Raw genomic sequence first — 22259 nt, 5'->3', positions numbered from 1 at the left:
GTCACATCTGATGTCAAATTTGAACCCAGATCCTTCTGACTCTAGACCTTTCACTCTATCCATTATATTAGCTGCCCCAAATATTCTTCATTCATGAACTTGGAAGTCTTCTTAAATGCATTGGTGTTGGCTACATTGAAAAGGAAATGAAGGCATATAGATGGATATGGGTAAATATATCACCATTCTTGGAAATTCAGCTCAAGAGCCTACTATACTGAGTGACTTAGTGGTACAATGTAAGTTTCTTCAGTGCAAGTATTATATCGTTTTTGTATTTATATAGATATTAGTCCAGTACCTTCTGTATAATATTACTTTCGTCTAGTACCTTCTGTATAATATTACTTTTCAGACTGTATTGAATTGAATCTTTATGTACTAAGGATAGTATTCATTAGAGAAAGGATACCCTACCCAATCTCCAGGCCAGAAAAAGTAATAACCATTTCTGTCAAACATCTTATATTTGCTCAGCATCTTAGTTTCCTAAATTCTCGTATGTATGTTATTGCATTCGACTCTCACAACCCTATTGGCAAAGTAGGTATTTTCTTATGTATTCTAAACAAGGAAACTGAGGTCCAAACAGATTGAATGACTTGCCCAATGTTATATAGTGTCAGAACTTGGATTAGTAACTAAGGGAGATATATTTTTGTTAATGAAGCATTAGACAAAATTCATTTCAATTTAATAGAGATTTATTAAGCCATGATTATATGCAATGGGATATGTATAAAAATACATATATCACATACATGACTTTAGGTGAGTGGTTTCATTACTGTGGATAGCAGTTTCTTCATTTAAATAGTGAAACTTGGATTATTTGACCTCTAATAGCCTTATCAGCTATAAATCTATAAAGCTCTACTATGAACTATTTTGATTAGGTAGAGTTTGGTGAAAACAATTGAGATTTAGATAGCCTTCAGGATGGAGATAGCACTTTCCCCTGGGAGAAAAGGTAAGACTTCATGGAGGTGATGACACTCAAGGTGGGCCTTAAAGATAGAGAAGGAAGACCATAGTGTTAATGTAAGTTAGAATTATAAGAATCCCTTTGCTATTATCTACAACTATTAGTCTGAATCTTAGCAGATAATTTTGAAAATATGATGCTAAAATCTATTAAAGTTCTTGAAACCATATCTCCAGTTTTTCTTCTTGTTTTAATTTTCAATTGAAATTTCCAATTTTTTATTTAATTTATTTTTAAAAAATTATCACAAATATGTGAATTTGAGGTGTTAAAAATACTCTGAAAATCCAACCAACTGCCTGGAATTCAAGAGAAGCTACACTGGTAAATCCTGTAACCTTTATAATGGCATCATATTCTTTTTTCATTATCTTTGAAACTTGCTTTTGTCACTTCATTCAAAAAAAGAAAATCCAGGTCAGCCTTTCTTAGGGATTTCATAATCTTACCAAGGTCTGTTATGAGAAGATAGCAGTCTTATAGAAGATTAACATTTTGGATTTATTGCTAAAGTTATCAATCAAGAGGCCAATTTCAACAGTATTGTGGGAAATATGTGATGGATCTATGATTTTATCTTTATAGAGAATGCCAGGTGTGGAATCTACTATTGTTGGTCTATCTCATGGGATCATAGCTAAAGAGCTAGAAGAGATCTCAGAGGTCAACTAGTCAAAATTACATTTATTTTTAAGGTCCAAGGTTAATTACTTGCTTAAGGACCCACAGGTAATAAACCTTAGAGGTAGGATTAAATCCTAAATCCTCTGACTTTTAGTGTCTGTGCTCTTTCCATTGCTATGACATATTAGGTAAGTCATGAAGAATTGCCTATGACACTTAGAATCCAAGTTCAGAATGACACATCAAGAAAGAGTTAGAAGGGTACAATGAATAGAGCACTGAATCTGGAATCAGGAATACTTGAGTTAAAATCTGGTTTCAGACACTAACTAGCAGCGTGACTGCAGACAAATTACTTAACCTTATTTGCCTCAGTTTCTTTATCTGTAAAATGATCTGGAGAAGAAAATGGCAAACCCCTCCAGTATCTCTTCTAAGAAAGCCCCAAATGGGGTCACAGAGAGTCAGATATGACTGAAAATACTATACAAAACAACTTCAAAATTCAGAACTCCATCGACTAAGCTATACTACCTCCATTCCACTTCAGTGTTATTTTTAGTAAATATTTCACACCTGTTCCAAAGGTCTTAGGACATTTAAAAGTTTTATTAGTTTAGATTAAGACTTTTTGAACAGTGGCATCTAGACTCCTTACTCAGATTTATTTTATATACCCTTCTTGGGCTTCTAGTCTTAAGATTGAGACATCATAGAAAAGAGACTCCATTGATCAAAAGTTGGTAGAATAGATATCTCCAGTGTATCAGATCCTTCTATTGAAATGCAGAGTCAAGTGATATTTTTTGCCCTTTTAAGTCAAGGTTGGTTTTAATTCCACACAGGAAAACTATGGGTAGTCCTGTACATCATGTCCCTCTCCCATCTAAACTTCTTTATGATGGCATTTACTTATAAATAAAAATGCTTTATGGGACAGCGGGAATGAAGCCACTAACTACCTCTGCGTTAAAAGCATTCTGCATAAGTAATAATCCATTCAGTGTGGGTTCTTCCCTTTTATTGGTAAGTAAAATGATCTGAAACCAAAATGAGAGTGATAAATAACGTTCTGTTTCAAAGATCAGGCTAGTAAGTAAGACAGTCCAGACAAGGATTAAAAAGTATGCATCTTATATGCATATTGCTTATTCATATAAAAAGTGTGAAATTTATTATCCACCTTGTTGTATATTTTAAACAACATTCTCTAGTTTCGATACTATACAAGTTGTCTGAAAACTCTTAGTACTATTTTAAGCTATTTAAATACAATTTAAATTTTAAGCCTCTAAAATCTGACTAGTTGATATAAAGTGTGGCAAAAACAAGGAATTTAATAAAAATCAGCATCTGGAACTTCTTTTGAGAGTTAGTTTTGATATTGTACCTGAAATAGATACACAAAATAGTAGACTTTAAACCTTTAATTATTTTTGTGTTTCCTCTTGTTTTCATCATCTTCACTTCTGCATGTATTAAATTTTAAACATTTGGGATACCCTGTTCCAAGAGGCGAAAATATATTCAGATTCCAAATATTTTCATAATAAAATCTGGGGAGGAAATCTAGACAACAGTATAGATTTGCTAAGTCATTGTTTTTCCTGCCTCCTTCTATCAGATCATTAAAAAAATAAAATAAAAAAGTATTCCAAGTCAAAGCATCCTCCCTCAAACTTTATTGTTTGTTAAGTTTCCTGGCTTAGTCAATTCTTTAGAGAAATCTTTTATTTTTGTGACCTCTGGTTTCTGTGTCTTTTTTGCCTGACAATACATTCCTCATGATCAATTTGGTCCCTGCCTTAGTCTTCACAGCCTCCTTTTCTTTCTACCTTCTGGGCTACTTTGCTTGATTATTATCTTGGGGTCCATTAACTAGAATAAAAAATATATACTTTAATAACTACATTTCAATATAATTATTTTCCTTTGTAGTATCATGTGTTTCATTTTATATATTAAAAATAATCATTCTTAGGAGTCTATGAACTTTATCAGACTGCCAAAATTTTCAGTACATGATACTAAAAATACTCATCATCATGGCACTAGACCAACCAGTCAACCAATAAGTCTTTATTAATAAGGGCCAACATGCCCACCACCATGTTTAGTGCCAGAAATTCAAAGAAGGAGGTAAAAAAATTCCTGAGCCCTAAACCTACATAGCTGTAACACAGGATAGGCAATAAAAGGGAAAAATATTATATATTCTCTTATTAATAATGAGAAATTAATGAGGCAATGTGGAGTAAAGGGAACAGTCTAGGATTTGGAGTCAAGACCACCTGAGTTTAGATTCTTCCTTTGCTTGGTGAAATCTACAAAATCAAGTAAAGAATTAAAGACATTTATTAAGTGTCTATTATGTGCCAGCCCTGTGCTAAGCACAGGGCATTCAAATAAATTGGATGATATCTATTCTCAAGACAAGTCATAGATAGGGTCAGAGACTGAAATTTAAAAGATATCTTAGATCATTTACATCATCTTTTACAGAGGAGGATTTTCCCCATGGTCACACAGGCCATAAGTGGTAAGTACTTGGTTTCCAAAGCCGGCATTTAAAGTAGCATATACTAGTATATTAGTCGACTTCCCACTTCCTTACTCTGGGAGTCAGTCTCTTAATTGGCAAAAGGAGTAGAATGATAGCAATAAGACTGGTAGGATAATCAAATAAGATTATTTGAGTACTTTGCAAACCTTAAAATGAGATATAGAATGGGGTTTTAAAAAATAACAATAGCTAATAAAGCTAGCAGTTAAAGTTCTTTACGGTTTGTAAAGTACTAAACAAATATCTCACTTGATCCTCAGAATAAGCCTCAGAGGTTGGTTTTATTGTTATAACCATTTTTACCAATGAAGAAGTAAAGGTAAATAGAGATTCCCTGACTTGGTCAAAGTCACACAGCTATTGAGATTTGAGCCAAGGTTCAAACTCCGCTCTTCCTGACTCCAGGTCCAGCACTCTTCCTAAATTATTACCAAGCTTTCTTTTTTGAGGTAGGTGTTGGTGGAAATCTGTGAACAGTGGAGGGGAATGCTTGGATTTCTGATATAGTCTGAAAATTATAGTGACTTCTAACAAGCATTACTTGCTGAGTTTTAGGAGACATTACTATCTATGCAAATCAGTCTATATATGTCTATATTTTCTGTTATAATAATGTCAGTAGAGTTTGCTTAAAAATGGGGAATCTGATTTCCTGCAGAGATGCCCATGAATTGAGAATTCCACTTCCTTTGACTCTGGAAGGAATGGAATCTCCTCTTGTTTGTCTGTCCCCAACCACCATGTTTTGTGGGACCTTTAAATAAGGAGGGAATCTGGCATCATATTGTTTTCCACATCTTTATGCACTCAATAATATATATTTTCTCTACTGAGGACTGAAAAAAAATTCAGCCTGTTTGGAGTTTTGCTCCATTAGCTGTTGGAATAGAGACTTGTGGTTTCTGGACACAATCACCCATAGAAATGATGGGCTCTAGGAAAATGTAGAAATAGGAATTTGCCTGGGTTTACATTTTTTGGGAAAAGCCTTAGTTTCCATCCAAAACTTTTGTTTATTGATTAAACCAGGCTTGATCAAAGCTGATTTATTAAGATAAAATTCTGTGACCCCTTCAGGCATGTTTCATTTTGAATCTAATTGAGCTTCTAGAGGTCTAGAAGTGGATCAATTTGACTTAGAGTCTCAGAGGATATTGAATTTTGTGTTCTCCAGAATTCTAAATATAATCCTATGCCTTGGAAGGAAGAAAAAATGTCATTATGGGCATGGCCACATATTATAATTGTGATTTGGCCATCTCTATACATGGTACAGTGGTGTTGTGATGATGGTCATATGTGGTATAAACAATTTAAAATGCAAACAAACTACATCAGAATTAGTTCTGCTCAGATTCTTGACTGCTGGGACATTAACATAATTTCCATGACTGCTTAGATTCTTGACCCCTGATCTGTCCCTGAACACAGTGGCCTTCTGACTTGTTGATCCTTGCCCTCACTAATTTCTAATTGTTTTGAATTGAATTCCCCAGGAATGGTAGCATCAATTGCCTATTTGTTGGTGGAATAGATGGCTGCCTTCCAGGACTCTTTAAGAGATCCTAAAGCATGCTATAGTCTTTATTCCATTCTTCATGATGGCTCAGGATGTCTGGGTTGGGAGAGGAGTGTGGGCTCTCAGAGGGTAGATGAAGATGACTCTTAAAAGAGATAAATGACTTTCTGATTCCCTGTGAACTCATCCTATTTTGAAATTTTCTTTTAAGACTATCTTTGAATGACAAGCTTAATAAAATAGTATTTGTAAAATAATTTTAGAATTCATCATGGCATCTGGTTACTACTTGATCCTTTAGGGTCACAGGGTACTTTTTATGTACTCCATTGAAAGGAATAGCATTCTGAGCAGATCAGACACTATTTATAACACAGTGTTTGAATCCATTTTTGTCTTTTATTTAATTCTAAATTTTTCAAAACCAAATAAAATAAGCACTTCCATATAGAAGAAAAAATAATTGTACAAAAATGAAATCACAAATCTCATATGTTTAGCTTCCTTTTTTAAAAATATCTAGATAATGAATCCTAGTGTCCTAGCCCCTCCCCATCCTCCCTGCATCACAGAAGGTATCATCTGGGTGACCAAGGTGTTCACATAAATCAAGGCTTTATTTCACTTTTCAGTTCACTTTCAGGAGGTAAGTCACAGTTTATTCTTCCAGCATTAATTTTGTAGCTGTATATAATGTCCTCCTTGTCCTACCCATTTTACTGTTCATTATCTTACGTAGTTCTTCCCAAATTGTTTTTTTTAAATCAGCTTACTTATCTTATAGTACATCACAATCATATACCACAATTTCTTTATCCATTCCCCAATTGATGGGCAGCCCCTCAATTTCCAATTCTTTGACAACACAAAGAGCACTACTATAAATATATTGAACCATATATATTCTTTTACTTTCCCCCTGATCTCCTTGGAAAACAGATCCAACACTACTATTGCTGGGTCTAAGGGTATACATGGTTTTATATCTCTGGAAATATTTCTAAATTGCTCTCCATAACAGTTGGATCATTTCACAGTTCCACCTATGTGTATTAGTGTCCTCATTTTCCCACATTCCCTCCAATATTTGTCAATTTCCCCTTTTGTCATTTTAACCAGTCTGGTGGGTGTGAGGTGATATCTCTTAATTGTTTTTGTTTGTATTTCTCTAATCAGTAGTGATTTAGACCATTTTTCATATATCTATATGTAGCTTTGATATCTTCATTGGAAAAATTATCTATTCATTTTCTTGCTTGTTTATCTATTGGGGATGGGTCTTATTATTATAAAATTGATAAATTTTTCTATATATTTTAGATATGAGACTTCTACTTGAGAGCTTGTCTATAAATTTTTCTCCATTTTTTTTGTTTTCTTTCTTATCTTGGCATCATTTGTTTTATTTGTGCAAAACTTTTTTCAATTTAACGTACAAGTGTTTTCTTAGAATCAATATTAAGTACTGGATCCAAAGCATGAGAAAAATGATGGCTTGGCAGTTGGGATTAAGTGACTTGTCCAGGGTCATATAGCTATAAATCTATTTTTAAAATAATAAACTCAATGATTTCAACTGATGAATTATTCTCTGCATCAGCCAGTTTTGGGACTTCAGTCAGTTAAAAAATATTTATAAGTACCTATAGTGTGCCAAGCACCATGCTGAACATTAGGGATTCAAAGAAAGGCAAAAGATTAATCCTGCACTTAAGAAGCTCACAGTCTAATAGGATGGACAGCATGCCAACTACTATGAACAAAAAGGCTGTTTATAGCATGAATTGGAAATAAGTTCCTGAAAAAGTTTTATTAAAAATAGCTACAGGTTTGAATATTCTGTTCACATATTTGGATAGTGAATACATGACATAGTTAGGAATAACTAGTAGTCGAAGCCATGTTGTATGAATTTGAGTAGGCAGCTAGGTGGTTCAATGGATAGAGCAACCAATCTGGAGTCAAGAAAACTCATCTTCTTATGTTTATGTTTAAATCTGACCTCAGACATTTAGATGTGTGATCCTGGGCAAGTCACTTGACTGTTTCCCTCAGTTTCCTCATCTATAAAATGAACTAGAGAAGGAAGTGGCAAACCACTCCAGTATCTGACAAAAAAACAAAAACAAAAAAACAAAAAAAAAACCCCAACAACTCTAAATGGAGTCTCAAAGAGTCAGACACAACTGAACGAGGGATTAACAATAATAAAAAATGAATTAGAGAATAGGAAAAGCAATAACAACAAAAGAAATCATCAATAAATCAAAACATAAACACCTATTTTACACCAAATCCTGGATTAGGCATTAGGGATACAAACCTAGTCAAAAGCCAGATAGGTCCTTCCTAGTTAGGGGAGATACAACATGTCCATGCATAGGTGCATTCTAAAGAGAAAATTTTGGAATGAAGGCACTAGAAACCTGAGCAAACAGGACATACTTCATCTAGATTATGGCACCTTAGTTGAGCCCTGAAGGAAACTAGAGATTTCAAGAGATGGAGATGAGGAGCAAGTGCTCCTCATTGCAAGTTTGAAGAATAATTGTAATTTCAAACCATGTAGTGAAGATAGCTTTTTCTCCTTGAAATTTTCCATTCTGGAAACACTCATTGGAAAGGGAGCAAATTGGCTTATCTGCCACCTCTATTTTGCCTTGACAATAATCCCTTTTCTCTGGTCTTCAGAACATACAGAGAAAAAATGCCAAGTTCTTCTAACCTGTGCACAGTATATAGGAGCCTAGGAAATATCTCTAGTGTCTTCATTTGGTTGGTTTGAGTCCTCGTGTTATAGAACATTGTACATAGTACATTGATAGCTGGAGAGGACCTTAGAGGTCATGTCTTCAAAACCTCTCAATTTAACTAAGAAAAAACTGAGGTTCAGAGTTGTGGCTTGCCTGGAGCAGCTGTTAACCTGCACAGCTAGACTGGAAAACCAAGTCCTCAAGGTCCTAATCTAGTATTCATTTATTATAATCAATGTTGTCTGCTGCACTATGGTGTCTAAGATTGGAATCAGAAGGCCGAAGTGTGAACCTTAACTCTTCCCCTTCTGTGTCTTCTAGCACATCACCCCACCCCCTTCTTTGAATCCAAGTTTTCTCATTTAAAGAAGAAAGTTGCTTTCTTCAGGTTCTTTCCAGTTCTGAATCTTGTGGTTCAGTTTCTTTTTATTTGGTGTTATCCATTACAGCTTTCAAGGGAGGGGAAGGAGAAGGAGTGCCTCTTCAAGTCCCAAGCCTGAGCAGATCATCTTTCTTATTATTATTAATTTATTTTTTAGCAGAGGTGGCAACTTGTTGCACTGGACCTTGAATCAAGAAGACGAGTTAAAATCTGGCTTCAGAAACACTTACAAGCTGTGTAATTCTGGGCAAGTCACTTCACTGCTGTCTACCTCAGTTTCCTCCACTGTAAGATGGGGGCCATAATAGCACCTATCTCACAGTGTTGAGATGAAGACTAAATAATAAAATAGTATTTGTAACATGTTTAGCATGGTGTCTGGTAAACAGTAGACCCTTAATAAATGTTTGTTCCCTTCCCTACAGTGCTTTAATCTGTGCTGCTGCCTGCGCTCCTCAAATGGATATGGGGAAAGAGAAAGTAGAAAATTCAGGGAGATTGAAGGAGGGTATAGGGAGGTAAGGAACTTCAGCCCTTCTTTTATTGTCCTTTATTTTTTGAAAAATCAGGTCATCTTAGGTAGGAGATTGAGAGCAAGAGAAAGAGAAAGAGAGATAGGGACAGAGAGAGACAGAGAAACCACTTTGATAAGAACACACCTCAGAAGAAAGTCTCGTCTTCTCTTCAGCCCTTCAGAAATTGGTCAAGAGAGAAACAATTACTCAGGTTAGAAATCATAATCACGCTTGCCTTATATCCCTAGATGCACAGACTTCTTTGTTTTCCTATTTAAAATACACATTTTCTAGACATTTCAATTGGAAATGATGCACACACATGGAAAAGTGAAACACAGGGCACATCTTTTGCCATTGCCTGGGAGACAATTCACTTCCCCAATGGGATCCTCTGTTTCTCAGCCAGTAAAACCAGGAAACAGAGACTCCCTCAACCCAGGTAGAGAGGGGGGTGCTATGAGAGTGCACTTAATTTTTCCAGTCAGTCACTTTGGCTTGGCTCACTGTCTTCTTGTTGCAAAGCTATTTATAGGAATCCAGAAGCAGTATATTGGTGTAATAACATTAGTGTATTGGTGTAACAGCATTTTAGAAAGAGAGGTGTCAAAAAAAATCTGGGAGTCTGAGAATAATATTTTTCTCCTATCAAAAACAAAACCCACTGAATTGGTCCCATTAGTTCACATAACTTGGACAGACATTACAAACAGATGACCTAGACCTAGAATTTAACAAGAGAAACCCATAAGGCTAAATTATTTTAGAAAATTGTGCTTGATGCAGCAAAGGTTATTATTATTATTTTTAAGAATGATCTGAATGTTTTAAAGAATAAAACTTCTTGTAGTAAACAATTAACAAACAAGGATTTCACTCTGAGCAAACTATTCTGTGGCTGTGAAATAAAAAAAAATATCCCTGCAGCACACTGAGACCCCTTTTTATGTGGATGATTCTATTGTGTTCTATTTCCTCTCGGAGAGATGAGTTTTGTGGTTTGCTTTTTTGTTTTTAGATAGATTAGTGAGAACTTGTTATATATTTGTTTTGTACCTCTCTCTGGGCCTTACTATATTCAAATGAGAGGCCTATACAGGGAGAAAGAAGCCCAAAGAGGAAATAATATCACTGATAGGGATTTTTCCTGACTGATTTTCCCTTCCTTTGGAAGGAAAACATATGAGTGGGAAAAGACATTGGATGAATCAAGAGAATTTGATTCTCATCCTGTGCAAATCTCTTTGTGCCTTGGTTTCCTCATTTCTAAAATAAAAGAATGAATGAAATGACTTTTAAGTCTTGTGACTTAAGTAATACTAGAATAATGATCATTTCCCTGTGCCTGTCTTCTAGTTCTGAATATGAGTGAGAATAATTAGAGAAGAGGATTATTGTGTGGGCAAAGTATTTTTTTAGGGGATGTCTCAGGATTGTAATTCAATCCAAAGGAAAATAGGAGACTCAGAAAAAAGACAGTTGGCTTGGAATCAAGGTATCTCTACTCAGATCTTAATATTGCCTTTTAGTAGCTTTTGAAGGAGTTAGTGAACATCCATGAGCCTATTTCTCTGTTTGTAAAATGGTTAAAACAAACAAACTTAAAACTACATTATTTCACCAGAATGCTGCAGAGAAAGTACATTTTAAGCAGTATATATATATATATATATATATATATATATATATATATACACATATATATGTGTGTGTGTGTGTGTGTGTTTGTGTGTATATTTATATACACTTGGCATGTAAGGGTAAGTGTACTGTTTGTATAAAAAGAAGGGATTGAACTAGACGACCTCTGAGGTCCTTTACAACTGAAAATCCATGACTTTCTGATCCTGTATTATTTTAGTCAATATGCAATTACACATTAAGCACATACTATATACCAGTCACCAGACTATATTCTTCATTTTCCCTATTATTAACAGTATCAAGTGAAGGAAACATGGTATACATCTTTGAAGTTAGATGCCCACAAGCCCTTTACTGGAATATCAACAACCCATGTGCTATTTTGTACTTTCTTTTTCATTACCCAGTTAAGATGTTTATATTCTAGTTACTGTAATTTTGTGAAGGTCCGCTTTTTCGTGGTCTAGATTTGGAAAACCATTTAGAACCACTGAAAAAGTCAGTCTTAGGCACAAGCTACCTGAAAATAAGGCTGAGCTCAAATGATAAAGCATTATATAAATATTATGGCCTAACTATTAGAGAAGTGAGTGCATGGTTCCTTCATTCTGCTTATCTCAAGGAAGAAATAACCATTTTGATAGAAACAGGTTGTAATGTTTTCACTGACGATATTACTTTGAAAGTCTGTAACTTCATACATTTGTATAAATCAGGTTCTCAGGTTTTCAGATATTTGGCTGTGGGCTGTGTTACCAGGTTTCTACAATATAAGGAATGTTGTGCCAAGGTCTAGAAGGGAAGATTCATTAGAGCCCAAAGCTGTGCCCCTACACTGTGTGTAAGAGTCTTAGCCAACACAAATTGTTAAGTATAAAGGGATTCTTCTAGACATGAAAGAAGAAATTGGAATTGGGGAAGATGAATTTAGATTTATTTTAAGAAGGCAATCTTTGGTTCTCTCTCTCTCTCTCTCTCTTTCTCTCTCTCTCTCTCTGAGTACTTTGTGTGCCCAGCAGCAGAGAGTTTGCAAAGATCCAATTGGTATTGACCATTTGTTCCAGATATTGTCTTTGAGGCAATATTGTCTTTGAGCACCATATAAATATTAGTTATTTTAAGTTATTTTGAAATGAAAGGTGAGCAATTAATTAGTCAACATATTAGTGCCCAGGTCTACATACTAGACTTTTGAGGACTCATGATTGGGCTTAGAGGCAGAAAGTACTGTTGCTGTTGAAATCACTCCTTTATTGATCAATATTTCATGGCTCCCTCGTGCCTCTAGGACAGGGGTCTGAAACCTTTTTTGTGTCATAGACTACTTTGGTAATTGAATAAATTCTATGGACTCTTTTTTTTTCTAAGATGAATATTCAGAAATGCACAAAATAATGTATAGGGGTAAAAAAGGAAACTAAATCAAAATAAGACTTATCAGAATATCTTTTGTAAAATTTGTGAACTTGTTAAGAACCCCCACTCTAGGCTGAAATACAAACTGCTCAGTAAGCATTTGAAGTCCTCTGCAAGCTGACTCCCCTTTGCCTTTCCAGACTTATTTCACAAGACTTCTCCTTCATGCATCTTTTGTCCTAGCAAAGATAATTTATGTGCTACATACCATTTCCTGATTCTTATCTGACCCTTTGCACTAGCTATCTTCTATAACAGGAAAAGTGTCTTCCTTGCTTCTGTTTCCCAAAACCTTTCTTTAAGTTTAAAGAAAAAACAACAACTCTTACCCTTCTGTCACTGAATTGATACCAAACATCAGTTACAAGGCAGAAGAGTGGTAAGGGCCAGGCAATTGGAATTAAGTGATTTGCCTAGGGTAACACAGCTAGGAAGTTTCAGAGATCAGATTTGAACCCAGGGCCCTATCTCCACACCTGGCTCTCTATCCACTGAGCTAAGTAATTTATATTCTACATGTCTTATATATCCCAGCTGCCCCAGTACTTACCTTTCTTAAAGATTTATCTCTTCAACTTCTAAAGGAATTTCCCCCTGACTACCCTCCCCTTCAGTCATTTAATATTTCACACTATACAATACCATTTTATTTGGATATTTATCCATATCTTATCCCCTCACTAACCTCAGTTTTGAGCTCCTTAAGGAGAAGAGCTATTTTTTTTCCAGTTTACATTGTATATGTATCACTTATACCTTGCACCTAGTAGAAGCTTAATTGGTTGCTGAATTATTGAATTTAAAATAACATCTCAGATACATTGCTTAGTAATTGTGGGCACACCACCATTTAAAGCCTTAGTTCTTTTATCTGTAATTGGGGGTGGGGAAAAAACTAAGAAGGGAGGAAGAGGGGGTAGAGAAAGGGGAAAGGGGGATAGGAGGGATGGAAGAAAAGGCAGACAGTTGTTGTTCTTCTCTTTTGACAGTGAGTGACAGAGTAATCCCTTAGCAATCCCTTGTCTATCCAAGATTTTAAACTATATCAATGTTTATTTAAGTTGATTAGAAAGTACCAGTTAGGCTTAGTCTCTGCGCTACATTGTTCCTTAGTAGAATTTATCTACCCCAGGCTTTAAAAGTCAATTCAGCAATTACATTGACCTCAATATGTATATAAACTTTATTAATTGTAGGAATAACAAGATCACCCTCTTCACCCTATGGCACAGATTTAGACAATTTTTCTATACAAGGTTTAGGATTGGTTGTCATTTAAAAGAACATGGTGATTTTTCAGAAAAAATTGAACATCATGTGTAAGAAAGACCTCTTTATTAGGATGGAGATTAAAATGAGTTGAGGATTTCTCATATTGCTGCTGAAGCCCAGATTTCTACAGATAAAGATTTGAGAAATGGAGCGTAGAGAAAACAGATTTGGCCATTAGTATTAGAAGCATAATAACACTTTAGTAGCTAAAATATAAAGGGTAGAATTGTTCCTATATGTTGTATTCCTATAGCTGAGTAATATTGCTATCCTTTTGTTTTACCATTTTCCTGACTGCTTACTTATCTGCGTTTCCTTCTTCCTTGGGTCATGTATGCCTATTCATTTCCCAGAGCAAAAGGGAGGAAATTCCATTTAGTTTTAAACACATGAGACTGTAGATTCAGAGCTCCTTAACACTGGCTCACCCTGTGGAGACCCATTATTTAATTCTATGTTTATAAAACATAAACAAAATGTTAAAACTGTTGGATTATAAATCCATTTTGTGTTAAAGAATAATTCATCATCAAATAATTTCTTCCCCTCCCATGAGTAACATAACTATAAAGTTGTTATCAAGTTTATAGTGCCATATTTTCCAAAATTTTTATTTTTTTGAAGGAGGAGGTAACTTTAACCAGGCTTTACACCGGAAAATTGTGTAAAAATATCAGTTTATTGTTGAAGCGTACTTTAGAGATTCAACTAAAATATCCAGTCAGAGAACTGGGATTCATCTCTAGCCCTGTTAGGATTTTGGGTCCAGTTCATGTGTCTCAACTATCTTGACTTCCAAATATGATAAATTTTTAAAATTAAGTTTATTTATTTATTTAATTAATTTAGAATAATTTTCCATGGTTACATGATTCATGTTCTTTCCCTCCCCTTCTCCTCCGTGCCTTCCATACAAATATGATCATTTATTTTTGAAAATTGTATTTAATTAGTCAATTTAGGACATTATTCCTTGGTTACAAGAATCATATTCTTTCCCTCCCCTCCTCCACCCCTTCCCATAGCTGACATGCAATTCCACTGGGTTTTACATGTGTCCTTGATCAGAACCTCTTTCCATGCTGTTGTTTGCCCTAGGATGAAAATATGATCATTTTTAAGGTCCTTTGCCACTCTAAATTTCATTAACTTCATCCTCACTTTATGCATGAGGAAACTGAGGCATGGAGTGCTTAAGTAACTCCCGCTATCTGTGTAGCTAGTGACAGAGCTGGGATATTAGCCCACAACTTCTGACTATGCATCCAGCATTCTTTCCACTTCTTTAAGATATCTCCTCAGTTAAGAAAAATTTAAAAGAATTTAGAAAAACTTAGCTGGTTTAAAAAAATATGACAACAGAGATGTCTTAGAATATCATTAAATAGCAAATGTCAAAATAGACTAGATTTTAATCTTACTAGATCAATCTTGTTTTAATATGGAGAGGAGTGGTCTGACTAATTGATCTCTGTTGGCTCCTCCAAACCTTGTAATGCATTCAATGTGGTTACTCTAAACACACAGAAGAGACATGATCTAGGGCTTTTGAGGAGCTAATAGTCGGATGTTCCTACATTAGGAAAAATTGTTAAGCATGCAGTGCTGGCTGCCAGGGCACTGAAAGTTGACCCAGTGGCCCAGCCATGTCATGGGACTGATCATGGTGAGCCAGATACTCTGGGAGCTTAGTGGCTCTTTCCCATGGCCAAAGTTTCCATTGGTTTGAAAGAGAATTCCACAGAGACTAATGGAATCTGTCTGAAAAGACATTATTGGTCACCTCACAGTGGTCAGCTTAAAGTTGGCTCAGTTTAGGACTCACTCAAAGTCTCTGTCCTATGAGGGTTTTCTTGCTGTACAGAATATAAAACAAAAGGCAGTTTGAGACCTAAACAATAAGTAAAAATGGGGTTTTGGTCTAATTAGCAGCCCTATTGGGATCTCCAATTAGGACTAATTGATATTTCAACCTTTGTCTGGACCCTTCCATTCTACCCTGGCTGGTCATATAGCTAGTAAGTATGAACTTTGGGATTTGAACCTAGCTCTTCCAGACACAGCCCAGCACTCTATGTTCTAAAGCTATGCTGCCCATATAGGGAGCTTATCTTCATCTATAGTTTGGAGATATCCAGTTCTGCAATTTTGTGAATTTAATTCTGTTCAATCTTACAAAACTATTCACTTTAAGACGTTAAAAGAGAAAAAAGGCAATTTTTTTGACAGGAAGGCTTTTTGAAGGTGCTCTTTTTCCTGTAAATGAAAGTTGCTTATGCCTGGCCTTTATTTTCCTTTGAAATAGCCCCCTTTCAGAAAATCTGGAATTCAATTGATTCAATTAAGTCTGTTTCTGAGATATGGACACAACAGGAATATGGGACTGTAAAGTCATTTTTAGGGGAGCACATGCATGACAAGAGACAGAGCTATTCCAGATGAAAAGAAAAGAAAATTCTCAGATTCTAGCTTTTAAGCATTCCCCTGAGCTGGCAACTTTACAGAATTATTTCATGAAATATTTCAAAGCTTTTATGTGCTGGAGGGAATAAGAATAACTTTTCAGGATCACTTGAATTCTGGTGGCTTAATTCAATTAAATTGTTTAATTGAATGCTCTATGTGTGTGCATATATGTTCTAGAAAATCAAAAAGGACAGAAAAGTTCTCTTTTGAAATGAAATCCCCAATTTGCTAATTGGACCTGCTCAACAGGGTCTGTAGAGAGAAATCCTAACACTGAACCTGAAGTGTTAAATGTGTGAGGGAAGGAATGTTGGATGGTGGTCAAAGTACATGAATTCAAAACTGGATTCTGACACTTGCTACCTTTATGGCAGAGTAAGGCACTTAAGTCCCCTGGTCCTAGGTTTCCTCATCCATCAAATAAGGGAGATGGATTAATGACTTCTAAAGCCCCTTCGATGATCCCAGATTTCTGGGATTTACTTTCAACATACTACTGGGGAAAGATGGCACAAAAGTAGATCCCTGGGGAAAGATCATTTTCAGAAAAGTTATTGTTGTATGATGGGTTTCTAAAAATGACAGATTTCTTTTGGAAAGAGGTGGAGTACTTCTTTCTTTTCATATGTTTCTAGATATTAATTATAATTTGTCATTCATTTGCCTTTGAAATATTGCTTACTGATCTGGTTCAAATGCAAAGAAACAACAATGAATATACTTTCTCAATGTGTTTGCCACCACAAGGTCTCTGCTAGAAGAGCTAAATCTATCCATATTTGAATGACCTTATTTATAGGAGCTTAATCAGTAATTATAATTCTGCCACAATCACTGTGTTTCCCAGGAGGGGGGAGTTCTCTAATCTGTCATGCCCTTTTCTTTATAGGTACTGAGTGTGGTTTTCAGATCCTACTTGTATTAGAAAGCAACCCTAGTCCTTGAAGTTCATGTTCTAAATAATTACCCATTTATTTATTTAGCATCAAATAGGCATGAAACAAAATATTCCCAGATTCTCAAATAGATCTATAGGTTTGTCAATGAGGCTATTATCTGTTTGAGTCAGAAAGACCTGTGGTTGAATTCTGCTTTAGATACTTACTAGCTATATGACTTTGGCTAAGTCATTTAAATAACCTCCTGCAACCTCAAGATTATTATCTTCACAATAGGGATAATAATGGTACCTATAGCATTGCCTTGTTATGAGAAGATAATGAGATCATATATATATATATGTTAAACATTTTGCATATCCAAAAATAATCCACTGGATCTACTATAGAAGGAAATGGCAAATCACTCCAATATCCTTGCCAAGAAAACCCCATGGAGAGCCGAGGTCCACTGAGTCATGAAGAATTAGGCATGACTGAAAAACAAAGTAATATATATGTATAAGTATTTATCAAAATGCATATTTATAGCAATCAATTGATCTATCTATACATGTATGTGTAAGCTAGCTGTTGCTATTCTTGTCCAAGCAAAGTTACTCTGATTCTTGGTCACCCAAAGTGAATAACTGTAATTAACAACATGCTTGGGGCTTTGTTGGCTTTCTCTTGGCATTAAGAGAGTACCAGCTAAATACACAAACTGCCCATTGGTTGTACAAATACTCCAGTGGAAAATTTGTCAGTTAACCACACATTCTTTTTAAATCTAGATTTGTTAACACATTAATATTGTAAAGATTAAAATTTAGGGGAGAAGGGGAGACTGAGGCAGGTAGAAATTAGTTTCTCTCTGCAAGGAATATATATTTTTTAGAGGTTTATTAAAGTTAAAGATTAAGAATATACAAGTAAGAAACATGTGCCTAGGCCAGAGGCCTAGACAAAATAACCTCACATCATGGAAGAGACGCCTCTGCTCCAAAACGCAAGTCCAAAAAAGGGCGAGCCCTTCAAAAGCCTTTGCTTAAATATCTTCTCGATCTCGGCCCAGGTGAGATTACAAGGCATTCTGGGGAAGTGGAGCAAAGGCTCATGGGGATTGTAGTCCTGTATTCGAGTCTATTTTTTACATCCCCCCGTGTGATCATTTGTGGAAAAATTAATTTTTCCCCAAAAGGATCATAAAAACATAATAAACTTAAAAGATTACAATAGTGTGAGGATAAGAGAAAAAAGAATAAAACCAATAATTGCTGAACACATTGACAAAAAGCCATTAGGGGGCAGTCCCCTTTGGCATAAAAGTATACATACAAATAAATGTTCAATCAACCACACCCAAAGTTCAATTTTGTGCAACTTGTGGTCTGGAGGCTTCTTCATGGTGGCTTCTCCAACAGTTCAGTTCTGGATTCAGAGAGGTAGCATCTTCTTTACCTAAAATTCTTCTCAAAAGGAATTTAAACTTGCAATTTAAATAATGATATATATTTTTTTTACATTCCCCCGTGTTGTGGGTGATTGAAAGATTCAGAATCAGTTAGGGATGCATGGCTGAGGTATGAGGTATATGAATCAATTGGCAAGAGATATTAAAAAGACACCAGAAAATCCAAAAGAAAAGAAAAATTTCTGGATGAAAATATAGACTATCAAAGTCTTATGTGTAAAAATTCCAAGTAGAAGAAAAATAAATCTATAACAGGTCCTTCAATCAGGGCCCAATCAAAATGATCTAAGTAATGATGCATTTACCCAGTCAGTGCCAGGACTACAGAAAGGTACCACACTATGAGAGGCAGAAAAGGGGACCAGATTATAGAAGCCAAGTAGGAGCCAAGGTTTCGGGGATACTCATTTGTGAGTACTTTCAGAGTGAGTGTAGATACAAGGAAAGCCTATGTCTTAACACATGTTAAACATAGTAACCTTGAGTCTTCACACTAGGTTCAAGACCTTTGTATTGGCCTAGAAGTGCATCAATCCATCCTAGATTGGCCTTTCTTTGGCCCTATGAAATGGCTCTTGTGTGTATCTCTTGTCCTGGAATCAGACAGAATCATTAAGCAAAGTCCCATAATTTATTTAAATAATTAGTGGCATCATTTTCATAGTCACAAGCTTTTTAGGGCATGCATTAGAAAATGTATCTTAAACTTGTAGCACTGAAAATCAAAAGGTTAAAGAAAATCTTAATACTGGTGACATGTGCTTCAAATATAAAAAGGAGAGAAAAAATAATTAAAAAACTGAAAAAGTATATTGCACATGCAAGAAAATATAATAATAAGAGCTTTAAAAAAATTCAAAAATATAGCTTATAACCAGTGACACTCTGTGTCAGTTAAGAAAATATAAAATACAAGGCTTTCTCACCAAAAAATGAGATCCATTTCCTCTTTGTATCTGGCCATGATCACTGTGAGTAGAAGGCAAATGAATTGAACAAGGTTAACAATTTTTTCATCTTTAAAAATATAGTAGTACAACTATGTAGTTACCAAAATCCCCAAAATTCTCAATAGCCCAATTAATTACAATAGCAAACAAACACACTTTCATATTTCACATAAGTTGCTGTATGACATTTTTAAAACTTATGAATTGATGGGACATTTGTCACAATTTTTACAAACATAGCAATCTTTCAACCTTGGTAATAAACATATATTTTTTTTTAAAACAAAGTAAAACTCATCTTGGGTTAAGAACATAATCAAGAAATCTATATATCATTCTGGTGCAAGTAAAGTAGTGAGCTGAAGAGTATAAATAAAGGGTGCTCCTTTTGGAGGCTTTTCCCAAGGGTACAAATGCCCTGAAATTAACTGCCCAACTTCCATTCACATGTGGGAAGGTTGGGGGTTATAAAATACATTTCACTTCAGCTACTAGAATGGGCCTTGCCTCATGGTAGGGGCAGGCAAAAATAACCAGACTGTTAAAAAAAATTCCAAAATCATATTTAAAAAACCCTTAAAATCAAATCATTTGAGGTATTTAGCACATTAAATTTTCCAAAGGTTGTTAATACAATTATAACCAGTTCTGAAGTCCATCTGTCCTCAGCAAAATAGAAAAAAGCTGTTTTTCATATATGGGCTTATTCACAATAATTTTTTCAACACAGTTATAGGGGAAAAACAACAGAATTTCAAAACTCAGTACATTCAAAATAAATTCAATCAACCTTCAGTTCACAGAATAATATTCAATCCAGTAATATATGAACTTAAAATCACAAAGTTATATCTTAAACAAAAAATGCAATAGAATACAGATAATTTTATAAACCATTAGAGTCTGAAATGCCTTAGAATATAGCCTTTAGTCTCTTCAAAGTTCCTTGGGGTTTTTTGTTTGTTTGTTTGTTTGTTTTTAATTATCCATTTAAATGTCTATTGTCCGAAGGTAGAGTAGTAAAGGCTAGGCTAAGGGGTTCAAGGGATCCGTCCAGGGCCCCATAGCTGGGAAGCATCGGAGGCCAGATTTTAGCTAGAGACCTCCCGTCTCTGGGCCTGGCTTCCAGTTTGCTGGGCCACCCATTTTCCTCCCCAAAGTTAAAGTTGAATCTTTGGGCTGAGTCTGCTCCCAGACAGGCAGGTAAAATCAATGAAACTGCCAGAAGAGTCAAAAATCCTTTTAAACAGCCCATTGCTTTTTAGGTTTCTGTTTGAAAAGTCTGTTTCTTCTCGCTAGTCTTTTCTCTCTTTCCCCTCTCTGATCCCGCAGTGGCCAATACCCCCAGCCACGTGGAGGCTTAGCCTAAGGGAAAATTACCAGTTCTCCTTTCCCTCTGGTCTCTCCACTCCGCCCATGTGGCCAATACTGTTACCAGCTGGTCGCAATGAGTCCTCAGCAATCTGCTCCAAGGATCTGGGTGATGAGCCGTCTGGGTCGCGCTTGTGGGTCTGGGGCTGGGGTGATGAGCTGGGTCGGAGGCCAGATGGGTGAGAGACAGACCGCCGGGGTGGGTCGGGCCGGGAGCCGGAGCGCAGCTCGGGCACCAGGTGAGAGGCCAGGAGCAGAAACAGGAGCCGATCAAGATGGTTTTCTAAAGAGTATCTTGGAGAATCGTGGCTTTAAAAAAATTCTCTAGGCTAAAAACATTTTTTTGAGAAGTTCTCATCCAATCTAGTGGTCGCCAAAAACTGTAAAGATTAAAATTTAGGGGAGAGGGGGAGACTGAGGCAGGTAGAAATTAGTTTCTCTCTGCAAGGAATATATATTTTTTAGAGGTTTATTAAAGTTAAAGATTAAGAATATACAAGTAAGAAACATGTGCCTAGGCCAGCGGCCTAGACAAAATAACCTCACATCATGGAAGAGACGCCTCTGCTCCAAAACGCAAGTCCAAAAAAGGGCGAGCCCTTCAAAAGCCTTTGCTTAAATATCTTCTCGATCTCGGCCCAGGTGAGATTACAAGGCATTCTGGGGAAGTGGAGCAAAGGCTCATGGGGATTGTAGTCCTGTATTCGAGTCTATTTTTTACAATATACAGGGGACTTTCATTGTAGAAGCTCACTCCACTGCTTTGTAAATAATTTTCTCTGAAGACAGCTGGCCTGGTTCAGGCTGTTGCTAGTTAAATTACCTCTTTATAAGATGATATATTTTAAACTAAAAGTGATTTTAGAAATCAGTAAGCCTACTCTTTACCTTCCTGAATTTAAGGAAGGGGGGGAAAAGCCAAAGAGCTAGAAGGGGATTTGTCTAAGTCACAAAGGTAAGTCAGAATTTGAACCAAGGTCATACAATTCCTAGCACAGTGTTCTTTGCACTATAACATGTTAGATAAATTTCTGACTGCCTACTAAAAGCTAAAGAAGCTCTGCTTTCTTGAAGTGTGAGGTTTTAAAAAGATTACATAGTCAGTTTTTGAAATATTTTCCAGTGAAGGATTTCCAAAATAGGATCACATCTAATCTGTCTAGGCCTGCTTAGTTTTGCTCTTGCCTAAAGTCAAAAGGAGGGCTTGGCTAAGATAAAGGTGGTTATGGCATCCTATTTTGGAAATCCTTCACTGGAAAATATTTGATGGAAAAAAATGATCCTGACTTTAGGATACAAAATGTATGTTTGTAGATATTAATGGTGAGTAAAGGCCAAAAGCCAAATATTTCTTTTTGGTTTGAATTTTGGTTTGGTTTGAATACCTAAAAATTCTAAGCTTTTGTGAGCACATCTTTTTGACTAGCTTCTTAAAGACATTTGTGTT

General features: G+C 35.7%; 1 protein-coding gene across 6 annotated transcripts in view; it reads left to right on the top strand.

The window, feature by feature from the left end:
* INPP4B (inositol polyphosphate-4-phosphatase type II B) overlaps nucleotides 1-22259 on the top strand; it is a 1027382-nt gene that overhangs the window by 625312 nt on the left and 379811 nt on the right. For 3 of the 6 annotated variants that reach the window (XM_007496287.3, XM_007496286.3, XM_056802731.1), the window contains exon 9: nucleotides 9252-9344. The exons of the other annotated variants lie outside the window; for them this stretch is intronic. In XM_007496287.3, coding sequence (XP_007496349.2) covers nucleotides 9252-9344 — 93 coding nt within the window. The remainder of the gene's footprint in view (nucleotides 1-9251; nucleotides 9345-22259) is intronic. 6 annotated transcript variants of the gene reach the window in all.

Source organism: Monodelphis domestica, chromosome 6 (genome assembly GCF_027887165.1).
Source record: "Monodelphis domestica isolate mMonDom1 chromosome 6, mMonDom1.pri, whole genome shotgun sequence".
Taxonomy (NCBI): domain Eukaryota; kingdom Metazoa; phylum Chordata; class Mammalia; order Didelphimorphia; family Didelphidae; genus Monodelphis; species Monodelphis domestica.
Note: the sequence above shows the minus strand (reverse complement) of the source record. Positions and strands in the feature narration are given on the sequence as shown.